Source organism: Toxotes jaculatrix, chromosome 21, assembly GCF_017976425.1.
Source record: "Toxotes jaculatrix isolate fToxJac2 chromosome 21, fToxJac2.pri, whole genome shotgun sequence".
Classification (NCBI taxonomy): domain Eukaryota; kingdom Metazoa; phylum Chordata; class Actinopteri; family Toxotidae; genus Toxotes; species Toxotes jaculatrix.
This window is the reverse complement of record NC_054414.1, coordinates 13,069,452-13,084,628: the sequence shown is the minus strand read 5'-3', so window position 1 is coordinate 13,084,628 and position 15,177 is coordinate 13,069,452. Positions and strand designations below refer to the sequence as shown.

The 15,177-nt window shown below is 40.2% G+C and overlaps 3 protein-coding genes across 6 annotated transcripts; all 3 read right to left on the bottom strand.

Annotated features, from left to right (window-relative positions):
• Positions 1-1,367: 1,367 nt before the first annotated feature.
• On the bottom strand, positions 1,368-6,162 carry dcakd (dephospho-CoA kinase domain containing). 3 transcript variants are annotated; one of them, XM_041029237.1, is made up of 5 exons: positions 6,031-6,162; positions 4,242-4,353; positions 3,432-3,635; positions 2,885-2,972; positions 1,368-2,614 (listed from the first exon to the last, which is right to left on the bottom strand). In XM_041029237.1, exons 2-5 carry the CDS (start codon positions 4,351-4,353, stop codon positions 2,329-2,331), a joined length of 690 nt encoding a protein of 229 aa, XP_040885171.1. In that variant the 5' UTR covers positions 6,031-6,162; the 3' UTR covers positions 1,368-2,328. The 3 variants fall into 3 exon arrangements, with proteins under 3 accessions (XP_040885171.1, XP_040885172.1, XP_040885170.1); XM_041029238.1 differs by lacking the exon at positions 6,031-6,162 and adding an exon at positions 5,415-5,731 and having other exon boundaries at positions 3,522-3,635; XM_041029236.1 differs by lacking the exon at positions 6,031-6,162 and adding an exon at positions 5,415-5,729.
• Positions 5,858-8,805, bottom strand: pus3 (pseudouridylate synthase 3). Its single transcript, XM_041029234.1, has 7 exons — positions 8,703-8,805; positions 7,943-8,363; positions 7,545-7,822; positions 7,277-7,460; positions 6,909-7,018; positions 6,578-6,750; positions 5,858-6,297 (listed from the first exon to the last, which is right to left on the bottom strand). The coding sequence occupies exons 2-7, from the start codon at positions 8,357-8,359 to the stop codon at positions 6,026-6,028; spliced, it is 1,434 nt and encodes a 477-aa protein (XP_040885168.1). The 5' UTR covers positions 8,360-8,363; positions 8,703-8,805; the 3' UTR covers positions 5,858-6,025.
• A 534-nt stretch (positions 8,806-9,339) lies between these two features.
• On the bottom strand, positions 9,340-12,550 carry LOC121175400 (CD63 antigen-like). 2 transcript variants are annotated; one of them, XM_041029163.1, is made up of 7 exons: positions 12,410-12,550; positions 11,480-11,668; positions 11,069-11,143; positions 10,818-10,922; positions 10,038-10,175; positions 9,864-9,947; positions 9,340-9,470 (listed from the first exon to the last, which is right to left on the bottom strand). In XM_041029163.1, the coding sequence occupies exons 1-7, from the start codon at positions 12,464-12,466 to the stop codon at positions 9,399-9,401; spliced, it is 720 nt and encodes a 239-aa protein (XP_040885097.1). In that variant the 5' UTR covers positions 12,467-12,550; the 3' UTR covers positions 9,340-9,398. The 2 variants fall into 2 exon arrangements, with proteins under 2 accessions (XP_040885097.1, XP_040885098.1); XM_041029164.1 differs by lacking the exon at positions 11,480-11,668.
• Between the last annotated feature and the right edge of the window lie 2,627 nt (positions 12,551-15,177).

The window sequence follows — 15,177 nt, the reverse complement described above, 5'->3', positions numbered from 1 at the left end:
CAGCCTTTGGTTCACTGCCCCCCACCCACCGCAGCCCGAGTCACTTTGCATTAATTCTGCAGTGGCTTGATAAAAACAAAGAGCAGACCAGTAGGGGCTTTAGATGGAGCCAAGTGAGCCACGCAAGCAAGTGGGCCCTCAGTGCCAGGATGATGTCACCACGCCTGCCCGTGGGCCTGAATTTTCATGCCTAAGCTCTAATGTGAACAAGAACAAGGACATCACTGCGAACCATTAATACAAGTTCATTATTATCGTCTCCTGAAGTCTTGTCACTAACGTATTTTCCTGTAGGACCCAATTACACAAAGAACGTTGATGTCCTTTGAAGAGTTGGAAGTTTATGCATTTTAGTAACTGCCAATATGATTTCTATTTTATTTTCTTAGGAGCAAGAACTGGAATGATTAGTAAATTGATCAATTAGCTGTTCCCTGGATAAATTAATCAGATATCTTGATAAACTTTTCACGTGTGAGAATTTGATTTTCTTTCTCCTACATTATCGAAAATATTTCTGTTTCAGACTATTTGTAAAAATAAGACATCTGAGGATGTTACCTCGGGTTGTGGGTATTACTAATTGGTATTTGCCTAAAAACATTCTGTCAATTAATCCATAAAACGATTGGCACATTAAATGGTAATGGAAATAATAATTGTTTGCAGCGCCAGTAGGGGGACTCGTCTGATTTTACTCATAAAGATCAGTTTGCTGTCCAGACTCCTATTCAACATGTGAATATAATTGTATGTGCTTTGTGTCTTCCGATGTCTCAGCCTCAGCCACTTTGATTTAGACCAGTCTTGAATCATAAAACTTAACAAAGGCCCAGTTCTAGATTTGTTGAATTCCCCTTTAACCTGCCTTTAATTTCTTCATTAACTTTTGACTAAAATCTAAAGCGTTAACAAAGTTGTTTAAAGATCCCATCACCCCTCTGCACATTTTTTTAAAAATTCTTAAATCAATTTTTAAACATACATCTATTCCTTTTCCCTCTCTTGAAAAATCCAGAATCAATGAATATACAAATATATTTGCATTTAAATTTAACTTCTGGACACGAGATCTCTCCCACTTCACTGAAAAGTTCATTCTTTTATGTATCATAATCACACGTGTGTGTATTATAAGCTGGACCATCATTTTCTTCCAAAGTAGTTGTGGGGTCACAAAGTTACGTAGTTTTTATGTCATAAACTCAGATTTAAAGTTTAGCACAGAGAAGCTTTCCCTCTTCACCAGACGAAAGTGAAAACAGTCAAACTCATGCATAGTCTTCATTCTGCACAGTGACGCTCAAACATCCGAAGTGTGGTAACAAGTGTGGTAACAATAAACAAAACACACGGATACACTGACACCATCTGATAATTGTTCCTTTAAAACAGTGGTGTTGGATCATTTATATTTAAATTAAGCACCTAACGTTACAAATGGTGTATTTTAGTCACAAGTGAGTGTGAACTGAAAAAAAAATCACAGCCTTAGTATTTACAGAGGACAGCTTCAAGTGTAAGAAAATACAGTGATAAATATAGTCTGTTAATTTGTGTCAATTCAAACTGTTCCCATTACAAATGGATTGTCAAATACATTCTGTCATTTAACTTCATTATACAGGTCATTAACATACAATCACAACATGTTCTGTAAGCATCAGATCATTCCTATTCAGCACTTCAGTTTTTTTCCTCTGAGGGTATTCCATCCGATTTAAAACATATTCATGACCGAGAACAGCTCTGTCATTTTCTACCACAAAACCATGTGAGAGTTGGTGCAGAATAAATGAAAACTACACAAACCACAGTAACTATAGCCTTTTACTTGTTCATTTGCTCTCTGTTTTATTTCATTTTTTAAATTTTAAATCTATCCAACCACCCAAAATGTCTAATTTGAATAACTTCATTAACTGTAAAAGGTGCAACCAAATAAAATCTCATAGTTTCTACAGTCTATTTCTTTTGATGGTTTTACTGATGTTAGTTATAACTGAGCAAAGGTGGGGGAGCTCGTACGGAAACCGAGCCTTCTAAAGTGTCACCTTCATATTTTAGTGTCTCACAGTAAAACCCATAGAAATTGCACATAGAAACCCTTGACATCATTCACACAACATTTGTCATTGGAAGTTATGCCAATAATATAAGACCGTGTTAACTGCCGACAGAGCACGTCACACCAGTGAGCTGTAGTAGTGGGTGCTGTGAAACTAATCTCACAGTAAATTGCATCGATACCTCCGACCTGCTTCTATTCACATCCTCATCTTTGACCACATCTTGGACCAAACCCCTTCACCCCTCCTCTGTCCTCTGTTAGGACAAAAGTATCTTGGCTGCATAGAGCAGTATCCCGCTCAGACCAGCAGTGGCAGCAATCGCCATGACCCTCACTAAAAGGAAGTCCATGGAGTCCTCCAGCTTTGTGTGCAGCCGCAGGACCTGCCGGTGGGTCTCCTCCCGGCTGCCTGAGTTCTCAATAACATGATTGGCCAAGCCCCGCTTTTCATTGAGCGGCATCTGTGCAGCCACGCGCTGCTCGGCCTGCTCCTGGGTCAGGCCGTCCCTCTGCATCAGGCGCGATAGCTGAGTGGCAGGGTCACTGAAAAGGAACAGACAATGGAGGTTATTTATGGTACAGCCAGGGTGCCTTGTTAAAAAATCCAGAGGCAGTGAGTCATGCTAATAAGGCAGAGAGAGAAGTGGAGAGAGGTAACCAATAACCCACCAAACTGGGCTTAATGGCCAGTGTCTGTCAAAAACAAACCACCAAATATTTAATGATTTAAAATATGAAACCTGAAAACAAAGAGTCTAAAAGTAAATCTCCAAAGCGATGGGGGAAATGGAGAAAAACGGGCGCTGGCCCTACCAGTAAACCACGACAGTGTGGTTTAGAAACTGAGTGAGACGTCTGGTTTCAAAGAGAAGAGGCACATCCAGCACCACATAGCGATACCCTAGGGAGACGGAAGAAGAGGGGGAGCATTGTGAAACAGAATTAATTAGCGTCAACACATTTACACTCCAATACTGTGAAAATTCCAGTAACACAATCAGGTTAATTACTTTTTAAGAACATACAAGAAAGTGTACGAGAAGTTAGTTTTACGGCATCTTGTGAAGTTGTTAAAGAATTAATGTAGCGAGTGAGAACTGTATTTAATTTTTTTAAGGTTTGGTTTGGAGTGTTAACAGGAAAAAGTGCAGCAACAACTTCGTATTTTTATCTCTTACTTTCACCTTTTACCTGATAAAATGTTGGTGCAGAGAGAGCAATTCATAAAGCTTTGTTAGAAACAGCCTCAAACCTAATGCCCATCCCTTCCCTGCAAAACAGACCTGGCTCACTTTCACTAAATGTCCCTCCTTTTCTCTGTCAGCCTACGACTGAGCCAAACCTGATCTCCCCCCCGCACCTCTGAGAAAGTAAAACAGGATCTCTTTGAGCATTGCTTTATGGATCTCTGGGTGCGTGATGGAGTTGAGCAGCTTCCTCTTTTCCTCACTGCCGAAGATGAGCTGACCCAGCTTCTGCCTGTCGATCTGCCCGTTCTCGAGTAGGATCTCTGGCCCGAAGTGGTAGACGATGCGAGAGTAGGCCGGAGTGTGCGGCTCCACAACTGTTTTCAAGAAAAGGAAGTAATATTGATACCATTACATCACTGTTCATCATTCAATAACCTGATATGATGACACAGAGTGATAGGCAAACAAAATCAGTTTGTATAAGACTGGCACACACAGGAGGGACAAAGAGGGAAAGAAAAATATTTAAAACGACTTTTTAACAGACTCATCAACCCCCGAGCATAATTAAATCATTACCCCGATGCCTTATATTTTCTCCTACATGCAGCTGTGCACTCTTCACCTAGTTCTGTGACCTTTTAATCTTCATCACATAACGAAAACATCATCCCTGCAGTCAGAAGAGACAGCCTTCATGATTCATGCACGCTCTCCAAGAGTTTGTCTTAATGAACCTCCTACAGGCCTAACCTCATCATGTCTGTTTCAGTATCTAACTATAATAATAATAAATGTTGTTATTACTCAAAGCACAGTTTGGGCATTTAGGTGAATAACAATGTGCATTTCGTTGTTTATCTAAGAGGCTGTGTCCTGGAGGAGAGCTCAGTTGGATGACACTTTTGACTGGTATTTAAACTGAATTTATACTCACTGAGTAAATCAAAACAGTTTGCAGGGGACTGACATGAACTCACCTTTCCTGGCCACAACATCAGCATCAATAACGGGGCACCCAAGCTCCCGCAGCATTGAAGACACTGTGCTTTTCCCTGAAGAAATACCTCCCGTCAGCCCCACCAGGAACATCTTACAGCAAAGATAACGAAAGATGCATCAAAGTAATGTCGGTATAGTAACAATACTGTTTAATACCGCCACTGTTTAAAACAAAGACAAAGCAAACAACAAATATATATATATATATATATATATATATATATATATATATATATATATATATATATATATATATAAAAACTTGTGTCAAAGCCACATCTCACTCAAGTTAAAATACACAATATCTGGCAAATAAATTGGGTAGAGGAGAATTATTACAACCTCAAACTAACAAATGCCAAAAATATAGATACATAAAAGTGGAAGTACTACTCAGATATTTAACTTGAGTAATAGTAGTAATACACAGAAAAACACTGTTACAGGTACAAGACTTCATTTTACTGGACCATGGTTGTTAGACAGGGCTTATGTTAACCTATAACAATACATCAGAATTTGTTGGTTGACTATATTTTGTATTAATAATCTGAATCTGTAGGTCACTAGTAAAGTTTTAAGATAAATATAACGGAGCAACGAGTACAATATTCACCTCTGAACAGCAGTAATAAAACCACAGAACATGGAAATACTCAGGTAAACTACAAGTACCTCAAAGTTGTTCAGTACAGTACTAGTGTAACTGTACTTGGTTACTTTCCGTTACCATAATAAATACCATGAATACCATAATAAATGTTCCAATTACACATCTGCTGTCACAGGAAAGGCCCCCGGTGTCAAACTTCATGCAGCTCTAATTAGTTGTATTGATAAATAAAATGTATGTTTTTCCCGTGACTGTCATGAAGTTTAACAGCACGCCCCCTGCTGTGGAAGCGATGAGCTACACTCAGCTTATATATGAACTGCTCGGATAACCAGCCAAAGTGGGAATCAGACTGGTCTGACTGGTCTGAAAGTCAGTTTTAAGTTATTCCTTAATAAACGCCAAGGTAAACCCTGACGAGGTGTGTTGACAACCCGGAAACGTCTGAATCAACCCGTAAAGAATGGCTGGTTATTTACAGAGACGAGTTATTTTGTTCTTGCTATCAAAATACACACGTTTTTTTTTTTGGCTTTACCTTGTAAACGTGAGAGCCTCCTTAAATCACCTGAACGTACAGTGGAGATCCGTACGGAGCCACAGTGGTGGGGCTGGTGCAGTAAACAACCAGGGTTGCTAACAAGCTAACGTTAGCACGAGTGTTGATCAGGTCAAAACGACCACAGATATGCAAACCAACGAAGCCGCGGCCATTTCCACTGCGTTTTTATCAAACATACACTCAAATAAAAACCTTAGGCACAGTCGTATTATTGGAAATTGTTGTCTGTAACTCCGAATTGTACTCAACTGACTGCTAACGACCTAGCTTGACAAGCGCCACCTCAAACACTTTCCCACATCTCTTAGTATTTTTACGGTGGTTCCGCAAAGTAAATTAAAGTTCCCATTCCACTTGAGTTACTACAATTGTGCTGTAAACCAAACCCAACAGCGACTTTCACCAAAACGTGTTTATTTTAAAGTAAAAGAAATATTTGCATAAAAGAAAATTAAAATACTGTCTATGAATTAAAAAAGGTAAATCCAATGTTGTGTCTTGAAGTGAAATGTAAATGCAATGTTTTCGCATCCATCAAAATTACTACAAAATAAACTTTAGCAAGTCCATTTTCTGGCAGAAAAATATTAACCTTCAGTTTTCTGATCTGAACTTTGCTTTGACGATGGCGTCTCTGAAGAAACAGGCAGAGTGGGGAAATTGTGGGAATGTTTGGACCTTTTTCCTCTGTGGACCATTTCACCTCCGTTCTCCCCTTCCTCACGCTCCAATCTGCCTCTTTTAACAAAATGATCTATCCTGGACTCCAGGCTCTCGCAGCACGGACGCTCCAGCAACGGTCGGTAGTTTCTCTGCCTGCTGCCTTCTACTAACCAGCAATGGTTAGAGGACACTCCACCTGTGGACGGAGAGCAGTGAAACAAATTATGTACAGTACACTCATGTACAGTGAAGTTATTTAACTTACTGAGTTACACGATGGTTCAGGGCTCAAGAAAAACATTATTAGAATGCACAAGCATGGAAAGTTATTAGTATGGATAGAAACAGGATTGCAGCTAAAGATTATTTTCATTCTCCATCAATCAGACAATTATTTTCTCCATTAGCAGATCGATAATTTTGTCTGCCATAAAGTCTAGCTGTTGTGTCTTGATTAATATAAATTAACCTCTCACCTATGGCCTCTAAACCCTTGATCATCCCATGGAGGACGTGGGTCTTGACTGCACTCTGTGTCCAGTGTTGCTGCAGTGCAGACAGGACATGATTCACCTCTTCACTCTCCTGTTTCCAGGTCAAACCTTCAAAGTGGCAGTCATACAGCACCAGAGGGTAGTCTACTGCCATGCTGGCGACGAGAAGGAAAACATTCATACCAATGTAGCTTACCTATATTGTTGTTGCTATAGTAGTTTGCACAGCATATTTTTCTTATATTTGTGTAGGTGTCCTAGTGTCCAAAAAAGGCAGTGCAATGCACAACCTCTTCAACAGAACTTAATTCACCTGTACTGGGGCTTCCTCGGGTTACTCTGAACATCCAGGAGCTGATTAATTATCTCCGGGGCTTCTAGTTTCTGCCCTATGAGGAGAAGCACTGCCATCATGCATCGTACCTGTGGCATAACACAACAAAGGCTGCAAAGGTCATTAATCAAAGTATTCAAAACCTGAAAGAAACAAGCTCTAGAAGATAATATGCCTGAATTGCAAACATGTGGACAGTACTGCTGTTATTGAAACTTTACAGTAAAAACAATCTTAATATTACCAAAACAGGCCTAATATATATGGATTAAATGGCCTTGAAATGAACACTATTTATTACTGGCCTGTAAAAACCATGGAAAAAAAAGAAGTGAGTCTCTTGATACCTGGTGGTAGAGGAAGGCTAATCCTTTGACCTCAAACATGAAAAGGTCATACTGATCCGAGCTGGAGTTGTGCCGAGGCTCCACAGGCCTGACTGATGCAGACAAGATGGTCCTCTCAAACTGCAGGACTCCGTTGCCCACATCCATTTTGCACAGGTTGCGAAAGTCATGAGTGCCCTCATATCTGTTGGGTGCCAAGAGGGCCTCAAGTCAGCACTGTGGCTTCATGTGGCGACATCAGTGTTTATGATTTTGTGCACTCACCCACCTTTTTGCAGCATCCGACATCAATACTACATCCAAAGACCCTCGGGGGAAGTAGTATCGGTAAGTGCGGGACTGGCAGTCGAAGCGCGCACTGAAACCCTCTGCCACTGGTGCCCAGTCCAGGATCCTAATGTCCTGGGGCAGGACTCTGTTCAGCATCTTCACATATGGAACCTCAGAGACAGGAGCTTTATTCTTTGTACTTAAATCAACATTTTCAGGGAGCACGACGCCCAGTCCTCCACAAAACTGTGTGGACCGCAAGTCAATGGTAATGACCTGTGGAAAAGAGACAAATTCACTTACTACTGTACTGTATGACAACACCACACATTCACGCTAGACATTACTTGCGCTGTATCATCTCATTCAGTAAAATCTTCATCCCAGTGAACTTACTTGTGAAAAGGCACTGACTCCTTTATCGGTGCGACCACACCGGTGATAGTTGGAGCTCTGTCGGTCCTGGATCAGCCGAGTCTTCAGCAAAGCCTCAAAGAGTCTGGCCTCTACAGTGTTGTCTGTGTTCTCCTGCACTGCAAAGCCCTGGTAGGCCCACCCCAGGTACGCCAACCTGAGAGCCACATGGCGCCGAGGGTGGGCAGAGAAGTCAAAAGGACGCTCTTTGTTTGCTTTCTTACCCTTCTTGCTGCTGCTGGTGTTACCATCAGGCTTGCAGTCTGTGTTTTCATTAGTAGATGGACTGGACGTCACCCCCATGTCCTCTCCAGCTCTACTCTTCTCCCTCAGCTGGGACTTGAGCTTCTCCAGCTCTGCCTCCAGCTCCTTTATCCGCTGAATAAATGCCTCTGACATGCTGCTTGGTAAATAAGAGAAAACATTTACAGAGAATATCTTGAATACTTCAACTTATAATTAGTGTCTTTGCTACTTAGTAAATTAAACATCCACTTACTTCACAACATACTTTCATTGTTATTCTTTTCATTGACATTGTGAAAACAAGTTAAACAGTACAATTTCTACTTTTATTTAATACAGCTGAACTAAATCCAGGCAGCTGGAGTTAGTCCCTGTGAGCTTATACTGTGGTTTAACTGGCTAAATGCTAACGCTAAACACAGCCTGTTAGCACGTGTGCTAAGTTAGATAGTTGGTGGCGTTCCGAAATAATATCGCTATAAAACCGAGTCTTTACCTGTAATTCTAGTCTCAGTCTTGCTGATAAAGCTTTGCTTTCAGTCACTTTTACGGGTTCCTGGCGCACACATGCTACTTTTCGTGCTTATGATACTGATTTGCCGAAGTCGGACCAATTCTGAGATCGGGCACACTTCCTGTAGAGGGTATCTGGGAAATGTAGTTCCTTACGGGGAAATTTACTATTCTAAGACGAAGCCCATTTTCTTCAGTCTGGTGTATTATCTTGTGAAATACTGGATGATTTTACCTCCTCAGGCCCAAGGTCTGAGAAGGTATAGGTTGGTGAGTGAACAGATTGTGTGCCACAGTTTATTGATGCCATTTATTATTTTGAGTTTGCTGCTCTGAGTTAGATCAGATGTGTTAAATGTAAGAGCCAAGATGAGAACCCAAGAACATATTTGATATTTATATATCTCAGAAATATTTTTTGTTTACCAAAACAAGCATTTACAGAATGCAGAGCACTCAGGTGAGGGCACCATGTGACAAGAATGAGTTTGTGAATTACAGTTGAATATTTTCTTTTCTTTTCAGGTCATATGCAAAATCAGCCATTAAACATGCAGATTGAACCACACAACAGTATAACCAGAATGTATCAGACATTTATTAAACACATTCATGGTAAGCAAGAAAAAAAAACTGTCACTGATTTAGGAGGACGACCGTGCTTGGACATGGTGGCACATTAGCTGAGATTTTGATAGTTTTTTCGTTTTATGTCCAGACACAAGCACACCCCGACTAACACTCCAAAAACCTGTAAAAGGAAAAAGGTTGTGCGTTACTGGCAGCAAAAGGTCCAAAAGGTTCTTTTCTCCCTCACAGTAAATTCTAATTAATTCCAGGTTTCAGTACCCAAGGCAAAGAAGACGAGACAGGCTTTATTGTCATTCATGTCATTCGCTTCTTACTGTCTTTTCAAATGTCTGCATTAGCATTCCTTATGTGAAAATCGTCTTGTGCAGATTGTTGGAAATTGCATATAAATCATTTAATTAAGTGAGTTTCTAAATCATGTGAGGAAACACATGATTTTTGCTTTTCTCAAGATGCATTTATGGTGTCTCTGTTTTGTCAGATGTTCTCAGATGCAAGACAAATATGTCATATAAAATTGAAAGCTGTATAAATTCAACTACCGACAGTTTACCTCTGTGATCCCAAGAGCAATGCAGACAGCACCAACCCACACCAAGTTTTTCAACAGAAAGAGCTTGATAGCCCAGATACAACCCTGAGGAGGAGCACACAGTCATAAAACACTGTATCATTTGTTCAGAGAGATGAAATAGCTGCAAACGTGAAATTAGATTTCCCAGCAGACCTTTGTGTGGACTTTTGTCTTGTCCTGTCCACAACCCTCACTCTTCACCACGCAGCAGGAATCCGGTACGGCATCGTGGTTTTCCCAGCCCACACTCCTGGACCAGTCAATGTAGCTGTCTGCACCACAGCAGCTGAACTGTAACATGGTTTACAATACACGAGGATCTCACCAAAGTACTGATGTATGTGTGGACCTATCTATTCATGTTGTAATGGAAAACATGAGAAGTTCTTCAGGGGTGCTGTTGAGGGGCCCAAAATTTCCCAGAAATATAAAGTAAATCCACACATACACTTAGCATTTCTTTATTATAAGAAGAATTCCTCCACCATTTTGTCTCAGCAAATTTATTCAGTTACTTGTCTTTCTACAGTGTATGTGTTGTATGATTACCAGCCAGGCACATCAGGCAACTGCCCTGGAGTCCCAGACCTTTAGGGGGGACTTAGGGCTTCAGGTTCACCTTGTGGCAATATACACTGAAATGATAACAACCCTAAGACAATACCTGAATGATTAACAAAACCTCACCTTGTGGAGGGATTAAAATATAGCATGTATTTTTTTTGTTTTTGGATAACACAGCATAATTTGTTGTGACTAATAATGACATACACAATGCACAGAAAGTGGATGAAATAGGTGCTTATTAGGGGCCCACTATCGGTTTAATCCAGCCCTGTATATGATCATGTACTACACATTCTCTGCAGTCTATCAAGCACCTCATGCAAATACCAAAAAAAGTTTTTCCAGAAAAGTTCTGGAAAAAGTCACCTTTTCCTGAATTCTGTTGATAGCGTGTCTGTTCTCTGGGCTGTAGTCAGAGATCACCTCTCGTGCTTTCGTATTGATGCCACTATTCATCTGCAGGAGGGCAGTCTACAGAGAAAATATGGTTAACACATTACCATGATCAGCAGTAGAAGAACTTTGTTCTCCTCTTTTATTCCACGAGAAACACTGCTAATGTTAATTCATATCTGAGTCTACAATAATTCCCTGTGGGCAGGATTTAAGTGTCTCACCCTGCTGCGGAGAATATAAAAGGCAGCGCCTGTGAGTATCTCCAAAAGGATGATCACTATCAGGATGCAGATGAACTAGTTCATGGAAAAAACAGAGTGAGCAGTGTAAAAGGTTAGCCACGTCCCATCTCCCTTAAATAAATATTAAAACAATCTTCCAGTGTGTCCTATTAAAGTCAGAACCGACCAGAAAGAACTGACCAACAGAAAGAACAGTCGATTAAACACCTGTTGAAACATCTCTGATAAGTGTTACAAAACAGTTTCTGTTTAATTTCGTTCCAGTTGTTCAATCAACCACAAAAATCCAGAATCAAAATACTGACACTCAGCATCCTCCTTCAGACATGTTCTTCATAAAATCTGTGAGGAGACTATCTTAAACCCATTAAAGAGGACCATGTTACTTACACAAGCCACCATAGAAGAATTATTAATGAATGCCCCAATGTGCCCCAAGATAGAGATGAGGGCTATGGTGACACCCACTGCAATGAGGACTATAGCAATTTTAGACAGGCCACTCCCTGCAAAAGTGCCCATCTGTGAGTAAGTCGAGTATTGTAGTGCTCCGATGATGATGAGGGCAACCCCGGATGCCTGAAAAACAAATTTAATATCTGGACATTCATTTGGTGCTTTACATCAGAACATGAACTGTTCACAGTCTACTGGCAATCTGCTGAAGTACAGGACTGAATCATCCTATTAAGGAGTAAGTTGCATCTCTCACATACATTTATTAAAATGTATCTGTGCCCAAAGCAAGTGGAGAGAGACAATTATTGGCTTTAATCTGTGTGTCAACAAAATATCAATTGAAAAGAAGTCCAGGTTGTCATTCTGTGCTGGTAGTTACCTTTTTGACCAACACTAGTTAGTAATTGGGACTTTTCATTTTATTTCTGCACATGCAAAGGCCCACCCAGGACCCTTTGCTGGTTCATTTGGCCGCGAGTCGTACTGGTTGTCTTCCATATTCATCTCTGCTGCCTTTACTCAGCACAACCACCCCTGAGACCATCTAATATGAAAATGTTTGATATGGCTGGAAAGAAAAATGAATTCTGTTTCAAATTATGCTCTAAATTACTTTCACTCCCCTGCCTCCTCTTTTATTTCTTCACTTAGAGTAACAGAGTTTGACAAATGGAGGGTTACAATCACATCAGACGTCCTGTACTTCAGAGCAGTTTGTAGACAATCATGCATTATCATGAGAGTGACAGATTATGTTTAATAATTTACTGTACGATCTTGGTGGGACAGTTTTCAGCATAGTGTGATAAATGTGATTCAACAACACTTTCATTCATAAATGAAATTACTCGCATTACTTACCAAGAAGAGCATATTGAAGAAGATGAACCAGCATTTAATACTGCAAAACTTGCACATTGTGAGAAATTGATGCAGTCAATCCGATTGTTTCCAGGGAAGCTTATACTCTGCTAAAACAAAAGCTAGACCAGAGAGACAGCTGCAAACTGTCTTCAGTCTGAGTGTGAGCAGGAGCAGGAAGAGCATCCAAAAGTTACTGATTAGTGAGTGTGTCACGTGACCTTATGGAAATGAAGAGGCAGTCTGATAACACTTCAACTGATAAGTATCACAAAAACATGAAGTCTCCGTTAGACTATTTGAATTGTAGCATCACTGAAGAGCAAAAAGGACCATAAAATGATATATAATATATATATAATGTATATAATATATAATATGATCATCTAAACACGGAGTGCTAACCTCTTTAAACTGTGGGCATGTAATGGGAATTTAATCAACACCAGCAGCAGTTTGCATTATTCCTATAGCCAAAGTTTAACATCACGGGAGAGGTGCATGTGTTTAATGACTTAGAAAAATACATGAACGTGTTGTCACGCAATTCTTTAAAGCTTTCCTGTTTGTTGCTCTGCACTTTTCCTCTCCTTTAAGCAATCAGGTAAGAAAGGATGCTGAAGAGAAAAGGCTTTGTTCTTTTTGAAGTGAATACATTGACTGAGTGAGTCTAGTCCCATTTACAGTAAGTCCCATTACTGTATTCTTATAGGCTGAACTGTATGATAAAACTATTCAAATAGATGATATGATAGTAAATCACACTCATTAGCAATTTCTGCAGTTTTTTCTGTCCTATCTCAAAATGTGCAGTGTTTACTTGTGGTTGTCTGAATTCTGCTTCAGGGCTCCTTCCATCCTTTTGAGGACCAAGCTTTTCCCCAGAGCTTCTCCACCAACACATGAATCGGAAGCAGCTGCAGGAAGTCTGATCCGACTCCACAGGCTGGAAAAGGACCGAGGCCTCTGGCTGCAGCACAGTAATCTCCATCACAGTAACCTCAGAGTGAGCGGCTGTGAGGATGCCTGTGACACGCTGCCAGAGTGTCCTCTGTTCCTCACATCTCTTTCAATTTATGTCTTTTTCTGCCTCCATCTCCTCAGTGTTTTTCTTCTCCCCTTTTTCTGCTTTTTCAGAGCTCAAGCCAGAGTGCATCAGGCTGTGCAGGACCATGCTGCTTTCTAATTTCAGACATCATCTTCTGTTCTTTGCTCTGTCCTCATTAACCACTGAATCACAGCAGGCTCTTTGAACATATATGAGGGAAAGATGATGACAAAACAGCCCCTCCCCCCCAAAAAAAAGCTGCAAATAGTAGAAGGACACAGAGAGGACTGTCTGTCTGTCAGGAGAAGAGTTTATCTGTGACAGGTCAAGTCATTTACGTGTACACACGAGTGCATGGTTTTGTCTTTCTTTTGCTCATCACTGACTCTCTGTGTGCGGTGCCGTATCTGGCTGTTCTTATTTGCCTGCAAAGAAATTCAGGCTGAAGAGATAAAGAAGAATATTCAAGATTACTACAGCTGAGCCAGCATCAGTTCTCACAGTCTTTGCAATGCAAACTATTTTCTTATTTCCAGTAAGTTTATTTATTCCAGTAAGTTTATTGGAGGACTTCAGTGGACTTGATTAGATCTTCTGTATGGCTATCAATTCTGGCTGACAGATTTTTTTTTTTTTTGTTAATCATTTCTGCAGTGTGCGGTGCTCAACCACAGGAGGGCCCCAGTTGACTGAAAACTGCACAATCACTTTCAAACTATAGTTACTATGTTTAAAAGCATGCTTCATTAATATTTGGTCCGTTCACACTTCAATTTCATGGAGTGATGGAGTCTTCATCTGTTTGAAACAGTTTGTGGGAACAGGAAGTGAAGTACTAAACACAGACCTTGCATTTCTTTGAAGGACTTCATGGGAAACAGATGATTACCATAGTTGGTATGTTATGTCACAGAGAGAGAACATTGTCCTTCCCCCTCATTGCTTTTCCTGTTTTGAATTCCGTAATACTTGGTCAAAACCTTGTATGACTTCCATCTGATAAAGATCATTTTCTGGGAAAGAGGTGGGGCTGTGAGGCAGTGAAGCTCACTGTAGAGAGTATGCAGATGAAACCTCTCTGTACGATACTGATATTATTATATTTTGAGAAGATCCATTTAAGGCAAAATGGTACCAATGAATGCACTAAATCATATTCTGTGTTTGTTTTTGTTTTTTGTTTTTGTTTTTTTAATGGCTCTTTCCAAAGAATGTGCTGAAGCTTGACCTCAGTGGTCATCCACAGTTTCCAGGGGCAATGTCTGCTTCTGCTCTGACGTCCTTTCATTTATTATCTTTGCAAATTTCAAAACTGATAATTAGTTAAAGAATAGTAACAGTCAAATCTTAACTGTAGTAACTACAAATCTGGGCAAATGCCATAGGAAATTACAAACAAAAAAACAGCAGGCAAAATTGAGGCCTGTAGTTTAAAAATCCATTTTGTTGTTCCAACATCTTAGCAACTGAGTTTGTTTTACCACACAAACAGGCCAGTGGCAAAGATATAATCATTATAGAAAAAAAAGGGGGCAACATCAGTAAACCTGCTAGTTTAGCAGCCTAAGACTAAACTAGTTTATTTGGACTAAACTTGGTTAAGACCAGAATCAGCCATTTGGACGTGCAATTAGACTTTTGGGGTAAAGTAAGAAAGGAAAACAAGAAAAAAAACCACACATAAAATTAGGAAAAACTACTGTAACAGGCGTAAAAAAAA

Coding starts and splice junctions, on each gene's coding strand:
- dcakd (XM_041029237.1), bottom strand. CDS start 4,353: ATGTTCCTGGTGGGGCTGACGGGAGGTATTTCTTCAGGGAAAAGCACA. Junction 3,636..4,241: donor TGATGTTGTGGCCAGGAAAG/GTGAGTTCATGT, acceptor TCTTGAAAACAG/TTGTGGAGCCGCACACTCCG. Junction 2,615..2,884: donor CACACTGTCGTGGTTTACTG/GTAGGGCCAGCG, acceptor GTTCCTTTTCAG/TGACCCTGCCACTCAGCTAT.
- LOC121175400 (XM_041029163.1), bottom strand. CDS start 12,466: ATGTGCAAGTTTTGCAGTATTAAATGCTGGTTCATCTTCTTCAATATG. Junction 9,948..10,037: donor AGACAAAAGTCCACACAAAG/GTCTGCTGGGAA, acceptor GCTCCTCCTCAG/GGTTGTATCTGGGCTATCAA. Junction 9,471..9,863: donor TTGCTCTTGGGATCACAGAG/GTAAACTGTCGG, acceptor TTCCTTTTACAG/GTTTTTGGAGTGTTAGTCGG.
- pus3 (XM_041029234.1), bottom strand. CDS start 8,359: ATGTCAGAGGCATTTATTCAGCGGATAAAGGAGCTGGAGGCAGAGCTG. Junction 7,823..7,942: donor GAGTCAGTGCCTTTTCACAA/GTAAGTTCACTG, acceptor TCTTTTCCACAG/GTCATTACCATTGACTTGCG. Junction 6,298..6,577: donor CAAGGGTTTAGAGGCCATAG/GTGAGAGGTTAA, acceptor CTCCGTCCACAG/GTGGAGTGTCCTCTAACCAT.